Source organism: Bos mutus, chromosome 1 (assembly GCF_027580195.1).
Source record: "Bos mutus isolate GX-2022 chromosome 1, NWIPB_WYAK_1.1, whole genome shotgun sequence".
NCBI lineage: Eukaryota > Metazoa > Chordata > Mammalia > Artiodactyla > Bovidae > Bos > Bos mutus.
The window spans coordinates 151,716,014-151,728,755 of NC_091617.1; the positions used below are offsets into that span (position 1 = coordinate 151,716,014).

Consider the following 12,742-nt stretch of genomic DNA (forward strand, 5'->3'; position numbering starts at 1 on the left):
AAAATGCTTTACTGAAACGACCACTGAACTGGAAAAACTCAGGAAAAATTACCCTGAATTCCATGTGAACACTCATAAATCTACCCCCCTTTTCTCTCTCCCCAAAGCACATTCTGCATAAAATCCACGTTCTACATCAGCTTGCCTCTTTCTTTCATAGCAACTCACAATACCACATGTAGACCATCAAGCATGCCCTGAAAAATCTCCCTTTGTGAAGTTCTTGTTAGTGGCAGGGAGCTTTACAGTATAAGCAGAGTCCAGGCGAACAGACAAAGCTGACTGTTGCAAAGATATTACTAGGCATTAGCCCCAAAGGAAAAAGAAAGTGGAAAAGTGAAATGTAACACGGAGAAGAAAAACCTAGCCTGTCGGCGGGAAAAAAAAGAACGATTTTGCAATTTTGGATTAGGTTCATACACAAAAGCAGAATCTTGGACAGACTCATTTTCAAGGCTGTCAAGATCCGCCAACGCTTAATTTATTATTTTAATTGTACATAAAATTAGATGATACCCACCTGGGACAAGCCTAAATGTACAGAAGCTGTTTCCGAAATATACATGATTTTGCCATCAGATGCTACCACAAAAACAAATCCATCCAAAGTCTGTAAAAGAAAAAGCATCAGGGTAAGAGACGATAGGTTAGAGTTAAAGCTGGTCATCATACGGTCACTGGGATGGAGCAATGTATAAAATATTATAATCAACGTATATATAAAAGAGGAGCCCTGGAGCCGTGAGACAGACGTTAGGTTTCGTTCCCCAGCCAGGCTCTCAAATACTTTTAAAGGACTTTAAAAACAGTCTTACATCTACATCACAAAAATCATGCAAAACATTTGAGAATTCCTATCAAGCTCAGTTTAAACGTAGTAGCTTTATTGTTGGGGTTATTTTAGCACTTAGCACAAATCCGGAGTTCTATGGTACTTAGGGGAAAATCTACCACTGTATAGACCATTTTATGTCATAATTGGCAGCCGTTTAAACCACTAGAACATATGCTTTATTTGCCACAATTTTCTAGTTATCCCTAAGTACCATTTGAATAATAAATTCTGAACCCTCCCACTCCCCAGAAAATAAAAGAAAATACCCAGTTATTTTTAACAGACTATGTCTACAGAATTAATTATTTAGAATTTGCAAGAGATCAAACGACCTTTGCAAAATTCAGGGAGAAGAAGGATCAATTTCTGAACAATTAAAACCACCCAAAGGATATTCTGATTTTTGCCAAAGCTGGCTAGCCCTCAAAAAAATAAAGTAAAATTATAAGACGTAATTAAGTCAAATGAAAGGTAATGATTGCATTTATGTGTGGCTAGGATAAAGGGACTAAATTATTTTTGAAAAAGGAAACTGCATTTTATTTACCCATTCATATTTTAGATCCAGAACCAAAGAAAAGCAATAAAGTTGGTGAAAGACCCATACAACCCACAACGTCGCCCCCATAAAAAATATTCCAAATTAATTTCTGGCCACAAATTCTATTTTTACAGCATGTAATTGAAACCAGATTACCTTTGGTTTTTCTAAATCCGCCCCCTCTTTGGAGGGGGGGTTGCCTAAAAAAGAATATAGAAGTGAAACTTGAAAGATATCCTTACATTCGGCTGTCTCAAATACAGTTTTGCTGCAAAAACTTCTTTGCCAACTGAACTATCATTAACTTTCCTTGTGCTGAGGTTGAAATCAACACCTTGATCAGGAGCCCGACTTTCATGTTTCTAAATCAGCTACGAAATATTTCACCAACTAAACTCTTTTTCAAAGATATGAACTAGCAATTTCTAAAGTTATCACCATGTTCGCCCATTTTGCATGCTTAACTCCAAAATCACGAAATGAAATAATAGCGGCTGTATGAGGAAAAGAAAAAAAGTTGTATCATAATTAAATTCTGAACGTTGCCAGTAGTAGCTTAAAAAATAATACTCTTAATGGAAAATGTTGGTTCTGCCTTCAGAGCTGCAAATGACCTAATGCGTTTGCATGTATATTAACTGCAAAGCCGCCCATCCACAGACACACTCCGGAATTAAATAAATGTACAGTGGAGAAACTTGGCTTTGACTTTGCCGCCAGGTTTTCAGTGGCGCTCCTTGGCACTTAGTTGTCCCTGATATTAGTGTCCCTTGTAATATGAAGGAGCATCAAGCACGCAAAATATCGCGCGCGGCGCTGGACGTGAGCGTGGAGGCAGCGCGCAGGGGAAAGGGCTCCAACAGCGCCATTCCCGGGCGGGCTCGCGCACCGCTGGCTCTATGTTGGAAACGCCTCGGGTTTCAAACATATCCCGGGAGCTTCTCTTCCCCAGCGCGTGCGTTTAAAAAAAAAAAAAAACACTAGGGCATTTGGGGGCAAAAGAGTTTTGAACAGATCTGCTTTTTCGAAGCGCGGACCCAAGTCCCTGAGTTTCGAAGCCAACTTTTTTTTTTTTTTTTTAAGAAAACACAAAATAGAAGGAGGAAATGCAAAATAGCTCTCGGTAGGCATTTTTCGGTGGCAGAGACAAATGACGGGAGGGGGGAATGAATCGGGTCGTTGATGAGGCTCTGTAAAGGGCATTTGAAAGACTCTGGGACACCAGGACTTGCTGTCCCCACCTAGCGCCAGCCCCGGACTTGGAAGTGGCCGGTCGTGCGCCTGGTCACTCCGCCCCGGCCCCAGACACCGCGGGGGGGAAACCCGAGGTCAGGGCGGTTTAACAGCCCCTGGCTGAATGGCTGCGGGCTGGGGGCGCTAAGCGGCGGACCACAGACCAAGTCAGGGCTTCCTCGGTAAGCCAGGGGCGCCGCACCATGTCCTGAGCTGCCCCCACTTAAGAGCTGGACCACTCGGGTGGAACAAGGCTCCGCCCGGTGTGGTGTGACCTCAGGCCTGCGGCTTAACCTTTCTGTGCCTCGACTGCTTCCTCTGAAAAAAATGCAGTTAAAAATAGAACACACTTCTAAGCGAAGAGATGATATAGTAGATTTAGAATAGAATCTGGGCCCGGCAGTGAACCGGTCCTCTGCCGTCAACTGCTGAGATTCAGTTATGGATGCTGTCTCGACTGCAACTTCTCCAGACACACACCCAAGCATCAAGCACTTCATTGCTCCCTCTCTCTGGCTTGGAGTGTCCTTGCGCCTTCCTTCTCTGGCTCCAGAGCCTGGCACGGTGTCAGGCACAGAGCAAGCGCTCCAAAACAGTGTACTGAGGAAAATCAGGTTGTAGAGGACTTCACCCTTCCCCTAGGTCTCAAGGGCTAGAGAGTCCTGGGGGCAGGAATTGAAAGGAGGCTAGGTGTGGGGTTCATGGGGGGGCCAACCCGAGGTTGCACTGGCTGTGCAGAACCCACATGGGGCCCTGGAGTCCTCCTCCCCAGAAGAGGAGTTATGGGGAGTCTATTGGCCCGAAGTCTGATCATTGTTGTCCTCTTCAGCCTGGGGGTTGGTCAATGGACCCTCCAGAGGCTCCCTGAGAAGGGAGCCCCCTCCAAGACTGGCGTGGCAGGTCGGAAGGCAGGCCCCATGGGGCGCAGGGCCTTGGGGGGCACAGTGCTTCACCTCCCCCTCCCCTTGCGTGGCGACCCCACTACCTGCAGCAAGTGCGATCCCAGCTCCTTGGCGACACCGTCCAGGGGCCCCGCGCGGCTGGGCTGTCCCCACGCGTCTCCTAAACCTGGACGGGAACCAAAGCAAACCGGTAAACGGCAGCACCCAGCCAGCGACCTCCGCCCCCAGTCACCCCTTCCTTGGCCTTCGATCAAAAAGAAAAGAGGGCAGAGGAGAAATTCCCACAGAGGCCTCCAGGTTTTATTTGACATGCCACAAGGTAATCTAATCTCCTTTGAAATCGGCCATCCTCCTATCCAAATGGGGATATGGATTCAACCAGTAAATATTACCTCCAAAGGTACCTCCTTTCTCCCTCCCCTGCGAAGCTGGCAGCTATGTATTTTCCCAAAGACAGAGCAGCCCACACTTAGAGCCCTGGCCGTCTTAGAGGCGGCTTTTCTGGTTTTTTTAAAAAAATCTTTTTCAATCTCCCGGAATCCTCCCAACTCCCTGACTTTTCAGCAACCCCCTCACAGGCCCCAGAAGCGCTGACCTTCTTCCAATCCAGGAGCCCCAACCTGGAAAGGGGTTCCCTGGGGGCTTCCCCAAGGTGAACTCCTAACTCCCCAGCAGCTGGGGGCGGGGCAGGGGATGGCCTGAGGGCCGGGAGGGCGGTGTATATACTATACAGACCTGGGAAGTGTTTGTTGTCACACAATCGGGGTCTTGCAGCCCCTCCGCTTCTTAACTGTCCCCCAAAGCTTCCGGTGGCTCCCCACAACCTCTGGGAAGGCCACTGGAGTTGCAGAAAGTGCACCAGGGGAAAGACAGCCCTGCTCAGCAGAATACCCTTCTCGAGTGCCCTCGGCTCAGCTGCTGTGACCCCAGGGGCTCCCAGGCTTTCTCTGCAGGAAGCAGGAAAGCCCAGTGAGATTGCAGCGCTAAGTGCCAGCTCAGAGGGACCCCCAAGCCGCTCCCTGGAGTCCTTCCTGCCGGCGGCCTGGCCTGAAACCCTCCAGCGATCGCCGAGGCTGGTGCCGGTGTGACGTGGCGAAGGCCGGTCACCGCTGTCCTAGCACCCCACTCCCTCCCACCTAAGCTGCGACCTTACAAGGTGAGCTGGGGTCTTGTCTCTGGGTCAGAGGGCGTCCCCTTCCTCCAGGGCAGACTGGCCCCCTTGCTGCAGCTCCCGGGAGTGTGGGCCCGACCCCGGGCCAGAGCGAATCCGAGGACCACTCCCAGGACAGTCCCCCCGAGTGGTGCGCAGGCACTTGGGTCTCCCCGCTGTCCCTGCGGGGCACCAGGAGCACCGCAGCTTCTGGAACTTTCAATCCCAGCAGGCAGAAAACGCACCCCCCCCCCCAGTGCCTGGGTGCTGCAGGGCCCAGAGCACCTCCAGGCCCAGGGCCCCCCAGAGACGCTGGAGACCCCTCTACTGGCCAATTCTACCAAGCAACTAAGAAAGGTGTGGCCTTTATGTCTCCTTGGAGGTTTATCCTGATCTCCCCATAAGGAATTGGTTCATTTCCACATAGCCCGATCTCCCAAATACCATCACCACTCCCACCCAACTCCCCAGACCCCACCTCAGAGTGGAACGGGGTGTCTCTTTAACCTCAGGAAACCCCCGTCCACCCCATCCCCAAGGATGACCACGGTGACCACAGTACAGGGCCATCGGTAGGGCCTTCCTCCCCAAGACCCGAGAGCCTGCTGGTGCTGGCATTTACTCCCTTTAACCAGAAATGGAAAGAACCAACATTTGAAGTCCTTGGGGGTTTAAATCAAAAAAAAAGTGTAATCAGGGTCCAGGAATTCTGACGTCCGCCAGTCGGCAAACGCAGCTGCTAAACTGTCCTTTAGCCCACTCCTGGTCCTGTTCCCCGGTCTGGGCCAGGCCACCTCTGCCTGGCTCTCTGTGGACAGTGGGCACAGTCCCTGGCCCTCACTCCTCAGAACGCCTGGGTCTGAGAGACATGGGGAAATCTGCACCTTTGGGAATGAGCCCCCCACACCAGACTCCCTGGGTCTCCCCAAAGCCTTCCAGCCTCACACACCAAAGTGCACTGGCTACACAGGCCAACTTTCTGTGTAATTCAAATAGCTGGATACATCAGCAGAGCCTGTCCTCTTATTATAACGTTTCCTACGATTTCTCGGTTTCTCCACGTCTCTGCTTTGCCAGGGGAGATTTGGACCTGGCACGAGGGGGGTGGGCGGTGGGAGGCTCTCCTCGAACTTCCCTGCCCCCAGGCCACCTCACAGGGTGATGGGGCTGCCAGGTCTTCCATTAGAAACCGCTGTGCGCGAGGCCTTTCCCGGGGCCCATAAAAATCTACTCTGGGCTGGATGCAGAGACTAAAGAAGGTAAGGTTTGTAACCAAAAAAAAAATCATCTCGTTACCATAAAGCCATATATACTCCTGAAAAAGTGAGGTGCTGGATATGTGGTCTTTATTTGGATCTGACAAAAAGCTTCGTTTGTTAGAAAAATGAAGGAAGAGTGTAAGAAAAAGCTGGGCTGAGCTCCTCCAGGTTTATGTCGTTGGCGGTCTGTCTTGCCTGATTCTGGGAAATCCCTGCAACCATACCAATGACTGGAGCAAATGGGGTTCCCAACCTGGCCTGTGGTTTCCAACCAGGGTTTGGGGTCCGAGTGCCCTACATGTGTCGGCAGCGGGGGGCACTGTCTGATGCTGGGAATCTAGATGGCTAGGCCATTTGGGGGGGCGGTCAGCCACAAGGTCACAGGGAAAGGGAGACAGGTATCCCCTTTCTCCCTCTGCCTCCAAAGGTCTGTGGGTGACCTTGTACCCGCACTCAGCGGGCTATTTGGTTTCAACCCTGCCAGGCCCAGCCTGCCAGTGTTAGTCATTAGTCGCTCAGTCTTGTGTGACTCTTTGTGACCCCATGGACTGCAGCCCGCCAAGCTCCTCTGTCCATGGGATTTCCCAGGCAAGAATACTAAAGTGGGTTGCTATTTCCTTCTCCAGGGGATCTTCCCAATCCAGGGACTGAACCCTGGTCTCCTGCATTGCAGGCAGATTTTTTTTTTTTTTTTTTTTTACCATCTGAGCCACTTGGCAAGCCCGCCACAGAAGCTACCTAAATATGGTCTCTCCTCTCTGGGTGCTCAGGTAGTCAGTCAACATACAACTTTTGAAAAGGCACCAGCTGTGCCTGGGTGCAGGTCATAGGCCATAAACATCAGATCACATAAGTAAGTGGATTCCTTGCTGAGGCGGGAGACTGGAGGGGTTCCCTCGCAGAGGGATCGGGTCTCACCCTCTCAGATGAAGGGACACACACGTGGAGACCCAAAGGAGGCAGTTGGATCTGCTCCTCTGGATCCAGGAGCAGAACCCACTGTATCCAGTGACAAATAAATGGGTCCAGACTTGGATAAGAACTTCCTGACCGACGGTGATTCTCACAGTTTCCCCAGCGCAACCTTGGGTACCGAAAATGGGGGTAATTCAGTTCTTTCCCAGCCTTGGAATGGTTCATTGTCACTGGGCTCCCTGAAAATCCAGGCCCTAGAACTCTCTTCCAAACCAACAGCTGCACAGCGGAGGAGAGTGGGTATTGAGGGGAGCGCTTGGTAGAGAGGTCCCAGAGCCTGGCTCTGGGTCGGGGTAGGGGAAGGGGGGCTTCCAGCCTGTCCTACTTGGCCAAGAGTCAGCGTTGTACCTCGTTCAGACCACAGACAACTGGAAGCGACCAGCGACCTTGAACCTTGTCTGATGTCTACCCTTGAAGGATGGGGGGGTGGTAAGGCCTCGTGGCCAGCGCATGCCCCGCCAGGCTTCTGAGTGCGCACCCCGGAGCCCCCCAGCCGTTCTAGAGCACTGGTCAACCCCTCAGAGGTGAATCTGAGCGCCCCCAACCACCTGGGCCCTGCATCTCTGGTGTTCCCATCACCCGCCGGAGTCTCCTGCTCTGTGAGCGTCCTCTCCCAGACCTCGCGCACATCCTGGCAAACTTCCAAGTAGAGATCGAGAGAGAGGGTTGTAAAAACCCACTTTCTTCTAAAAAAATATGTCTACTTAAAAAAAAAAAAAAAAAAACCCTACACTATTTCGGGCTGCAGTAGAGAAAGGCCTTGGATCTGTGACCCCAGGTCAGTTTAGGGCGTGTTTCTCCTTACCAAAGCCTCTAAATCAAAGCGTTTCCATCCCCAGCAACTGTTTCTAGGACGTCCCCCACCCCAACCCTCCCCTTGGCACTCAGGTGTGGCGGGGCTGGGTGGGCGGGAAAGGTTCTGCCTGAACCCAAACCCAGACAAATCCGGCCACTGGAATAACGCAGGCCTCCAACCCCACTTAACTGTGCGTGTGACAAGCTCACTTCTCTGGAGTAAAAGGTTGTCACGTGTGCTGTGGTCCCTGCCTCTCTCATGCGCTCACACCTGTCTGGGGTCTTGGGGGGCGGGTGGTGGGAGGAGGGTCTCTGTTCTCTCCCCATAACCAGCCTGTTTCCAGCTCCGCTCCTCAACTGGGGACGTGAAGCCAGTCTCTTCTGCAAGAGTTTCTGGACAAGTGTCCAGAAGGAGGCCACTCCCTGGGAACCCCGGCTCCAGGGAAGGGGGCCTAACCCTGGTGACTGGCCACCCCAAGCTCTCCCAGCTCCGACCCCAGCCTCCCCAGGCCCAGCACGGATCACCAAACAGCGGAATACATCCTGCCTAGCGTGGTCACATGCAGTGATGGCCCACCCGAGGTACTTCTGTGTTTCCAAAGCCACCCCCCTTCCCCTGAAGGGAAGGGCACAGTGATAACAGGCCAGGTAGACCCTGCTCCCTGGGAGCACCTGGCCTTCCCACCCACTAAGCTTTTGATTCTGAGTCCCTGCCAAAGCCGGCCTGGCTCCCTTGCCCTCTTGCCTGCCCATCTACCTCACCACTTCTCAGCTTGCAGTTAAAGGGGAAGAACTGGTGGGGACCCCGAAAACCACTCCTCTTCCAACTCCAGGCGGTGGGTCCCAGAAGTCTGCCCAGTAGGGCCGACAGCATTCAAGCCACATCTGGCTGGGGCGGGGGAAGGCAGCAAGCTCACGGGAAGGATGCAGACTGGAGGAGGAACACCTCCACCTGCTTGGCCTGCCTCCTCACACCCCAGCATCCCAGGAACCTTGCGCAGCCATGGAGTTGCTGATGGGCCCATTTTACAGACAAGAAGACCAAGGCCCAGCAGGGCAGCCCGACAGCGTCGAGCCTTGGACCGGCTGTCTGGGCTGCCAGCACCGTCCAGCTTGCAGACTGGCCTCCCCTGGGAGTGTCTACCTGGTTCCAGTTGCCTCCCCCTGTCCCCATGCTGGGGTGTCTCCTCTTTCTCTCCTTCCACCCTGCGGTCTCAGGATGAACAGAACTGAGGCCCGGCGGCCTCTCCAGTACTGGCCTCCGTGCCCGCAGCGGGCACCGCCCGCCTGGTCCTCGCCAGGTCAAAGGGGATCTGGGGAAAGCCCATCCCGCTCTGGCCTCAATTTCCTCAAATGCAAAGCGTTAGTCTGAGGATCCCCGTGGTTCCTTCAGCCTGTGCTATTCATGTGCTAACTCCCTTAGTCCTAATGTGGTCTCTAGATTTTTCTTCACCTGGGGATCCCGCCTGCTCCCAGGCCACCCAACAGTGAGGGTGTTTCCGTATCTTTCCATTTGCCCTGAGACCTGGAGCAGATCCTGGAGCTCCCACCACGTCGCAGGACTGGGGTGGTCCTGAAACCTCACTGAAGCCTGCCTCGAGACCCCTCGTGGTTCCACCAGCCCCCATCGCAACCCCGTACCACCTCCCAGCGGTCCCTCCGGAACACCTTAAATTGATTTCAGGTGCTACTTCCGAACTCCCCGCCCTTCTGAGCTACCGGAGAGGGGAACCAGTCATTTTGCACAGTTGAGGTCTTTCTAAACTCATCCTTTTCTCTGCCCTAGGCATCCCTCCAGTCCCAGACTCACTTGGGGTTGGGGTGGGGTGTAGTGTCGCCACCAGAGCAGCAGGGCCCAGTCTCTGAGCCCAGGAGGAGTCCCCCAGGCTGCCGCCCACGAGGCAGGCCAGGACCCCAGCATCATCACTGCTGGACCGCTGGGGTAGACCTCCTCCTGCTCCCCATTTTGGATGAACTGGGACCCCCCATAGGTCCAGTACTATTTACCAAACTCTAGGACCAAACTGCAATCCCCGACCCCTCCTGGAGTTCCAATCTGGATGGTCCCCCCCAACCCCCGCCCCGACACCTCCAGGAGATGCACAGATCACTAGGAACAAAACACCAGGGCCTGTGCTCAGGGGCCAGACCGCAGCCCACCCATCCCTGCAGCCAGCTCTACGCTCCGTCGTCTCAGTCCTGTCCGACTCTTCTGTGACCCCACGGACTGCAGCCCGCCAGGCTCCTCTGTCCATAGGATTTTCCCTGGCAAGAATGCTGGAGTGGGTTGCCATGCCCTCCTCCAGGGGATCTTCCCAACCTGAGGGATCAAACTCCAGTCTCCTGCATTGGCAGGCGGGTTCTTTATCTCGTTCAGCCTCAGGGCCAAGACATTCTGGGCCCCAAGGCCTGGAGACTTGCTTGCCAGAGCTGAAACCTGCAGCCTTAGTTGAAGTACTTGCAGCAGCAGTCCACCCACCAGTTCCCAATTTGTAACCTGCTTTCCTGGAAATCGCCAAACAATGAATGGCCTGCAAGTTAGCCCCTTTCTCCGAACCTCTAACTCAGTTCTGACTTGCTTGAAAATCATTTAACCTTGGGACGGGAGAGGAGGCTTCCGTCCCGTCTGGACTCCGCACCTGCTTTGTAGCATGCGGATTACTGACCGGCTCACTATGGCAAACCAGTTGCCATCCCTCCTCCCTGGGTTGGAAGGAGACTCGGCTTTTACAAAACCTAATTCTCCTCTAACTTTCACTGAAACTTCAGCAGGCGAGGAATCATCTCTGCTTCGGTGGAAGATGGACAAGATGAGTGATCACTACCCGCCGGCCACTGAAGCTCCCAAAGGGAGGAGCCGAGTCGAGTTGGGGGCCTCTGGGTGGGGGGGTTGGTGGGAAAGGAAAAGAACTTTCCCTTCTAAGAGCTTGGGGTTCTGGCGGTCAGGTCTCACGGGCTCCTGATCCTGGCAGAAACGCGCCAGTCGGCTGCACGGCGCAGCTGGAAGGCACAGGGCGCCCGCCGGCGGGGACAGGCCACCGCTTCCAGTCCTCTGGGCTCTGCGTCCTGCGTGGTGCTGGGCTCCAAGCCGCCTGCTGCGGAGCCGGAGGACAGGCCCTCCGCACTCCACCCAGGAGGCGGTGTGAAAGGCAGCTTAAGACCCAGAGACGGTGCCAAACAGCAGGCTCAGGGGCACCCACCATACAAAGGTCGGGTTTACCGACTTCAGGTCGATCACCTGGCCTGGAACCGCCTTAACAGAGGTGCTCTTTGCTGGAGGGACACCTGTCGCGACGCTGCCTCGATCCTTTCCTGTGCCCTGTGGCCGAAGGCATCTCCCTAGTCCTGGCGGAGCTCTTGGGACACCGAGGCCTGCAGGTCTCTGTGGGGGTTGTGCCCCTCAGACTCCAGAGCAGAGTCTCAGACAAGGGTCCTAATCCCTTCTGCCAGGCCGCAGCCCCTGTGGCTGGGCACAGAGACGCCAGAAAGGCATCGGTTCAGATTTACAGGGACGCCAAAAGGGCCGCTGCGGTGATCAGGCCTCTTCCAGCCCAGAGGTGCCCGTGACGCACCCACAGGCCGGTTGGGGCAGGGAGTGTCCTGCCCAGTGGGCCACCATGTCTGATCACGGAGGGCCTGCCAGGACTGGAGGGTCCTGGTGACCCTTGACCACCAGGGCACCTGCCCCTCCTGGGCTTGTTAATTCCAATCTAGAAAAGAAGACTGCTCAGGCCCGCCTGCCACTTCCAAACGAACCACCTCCCTCTGTCTCTCCTGCCTCATCTGGGTTCACCTCCTTGAGCGGGGTTACTCCCACCCTGACCTCTGGAATCCCAGCACCGAGAAAGCTCAGCAGAGAACAGACAACCGGGGAGGCCCGAGTCTGAGCCCCAGGCTCCCCAGGTGCTCTGCTGGGAGCTCGGCCTGCAGGGCCTCCCGGTATGTACTCCAGTCTCTCCCAGCTGCGACCAGCAAACACCCTTCAGTTCCCGCCGGGGTACACTGCCCTTCCCCCTTCACGCAAAAAGAAGTAAAAAAGAAAAAAGAAAAGAGGAGTTAAAGAAACGAAGAAGGGAAAGAGGAAAGGAAAGAAGGCCAGGCTGGACTCGCACACTCATGCAGCGATTCCTGGTTCGTCCCTCTCCAGTCCTGGGCCAGAGGATGGTGTGGTAGTCTGCGCACCAGGCCCCTGGCCCCTCAACTCCAGGAGGAGCCGAAGTTCCCCTCGGCGACCTCCGCCAGATGTTCCGGCAGCGGCCCGGGAAACTAAAGCCGCCCCTCCGGGAGAGCTCCGGCTCCGGTTTGGGCCTCCTAGAGCTCCCGGCCGCCCACCTGCGGGCCTCTCACCTTCGGGAAAGACGGCGCGCATCTTCAGGTAGCTCGTGGTGAGTCGGATGATGGACGCCTTGTCCAACTGCGAGGTGATGGCCGATGGTAGCGGGAGCAGCTTGGCCAGCTCGTAAAACTCGCCATTTTCCTTCTCCCTCCTGGTCTTGGCCGCATTCTTGGACTTCTCCTTCATCGCGCCTCGGCTCCGGGCATATTAGACCCGGCGGTGCTCCAGGCCCGCGGAGCCGCGCTCCGGCTGCAGCGGCGGCGATGGGGAAGGGGGCGCGGGATACCTGGCAGTGGGGGTCGGGGGCGCCGGCCGCGCCAGCAGGTGCGTGGGGCCGACCCGGGGGACACCGGGGCGCCTCTCTGCAGCCGCGCGGGCCGGGAGGTCGGCGCAACCCGGCGGCGCCGCCCCGCGCTCCGCCCGCCGCCGCCGCCGCCCCGGGGCGCAGCCTCCTCCGGGCCGAACTGTCCCGCGGCGAACCGGAGCCCCGACTCCCGCTCGCTTCGGCCGCACTCTGCCTTCCTTCCCTCTCGTTTCCCTGGGCCGCGCGGGCTTTCCTTCCAGGGCTGGAGAGTGGCCGGCGAGGAAGCGGCGGTGCTGTGCTTTTAGTCCTTGACCGAGTGTTCGTAGCCGCTGCCGCGAGGCCCCTCCGGACTGGAGGGCGGCACGGGCGGCGGCGGCCGAGGAGCCATGGGGCGGAGGGGGAGCGGAGGCGG

The 12,742-nt window shown here is 55.3% G+C and overlaps 1 protein-coding gene across 1 annotated transcript in view; it reads right to left on the reverse strand.

Annotated features, from left to right (window-relative positions):
- Positions 1–12,214, reverse strand: part of SIM2 (SIM bHLH transcription factor 2) — a 50,838-nt gene extending 38,624 nt beyond the window's left edge. Inside the window, exons 1-3 of the mRNA XM_070388775.1 lie at positions 12,038–12,214; positions 3,595–3,677; positions 521–610 (exon numbers count right to left, since the gene is read on the reverse strand). Of these exons, the coding sequence (XP_070244876.1) occupies positions 521–610; positions 3,595–3,677; positions 12,038–12,212 (348 nt within the window). The 5' untranslated portion in view covers positions 12,213–12,214. The remainder of the gene's footprint in view (positions 1–520; positions 611–3,594; positions 3,678–12,037) is intronic.
- Between the last annotated feature and the right edge of the window lie 528 nt (positions 12,215–12,742).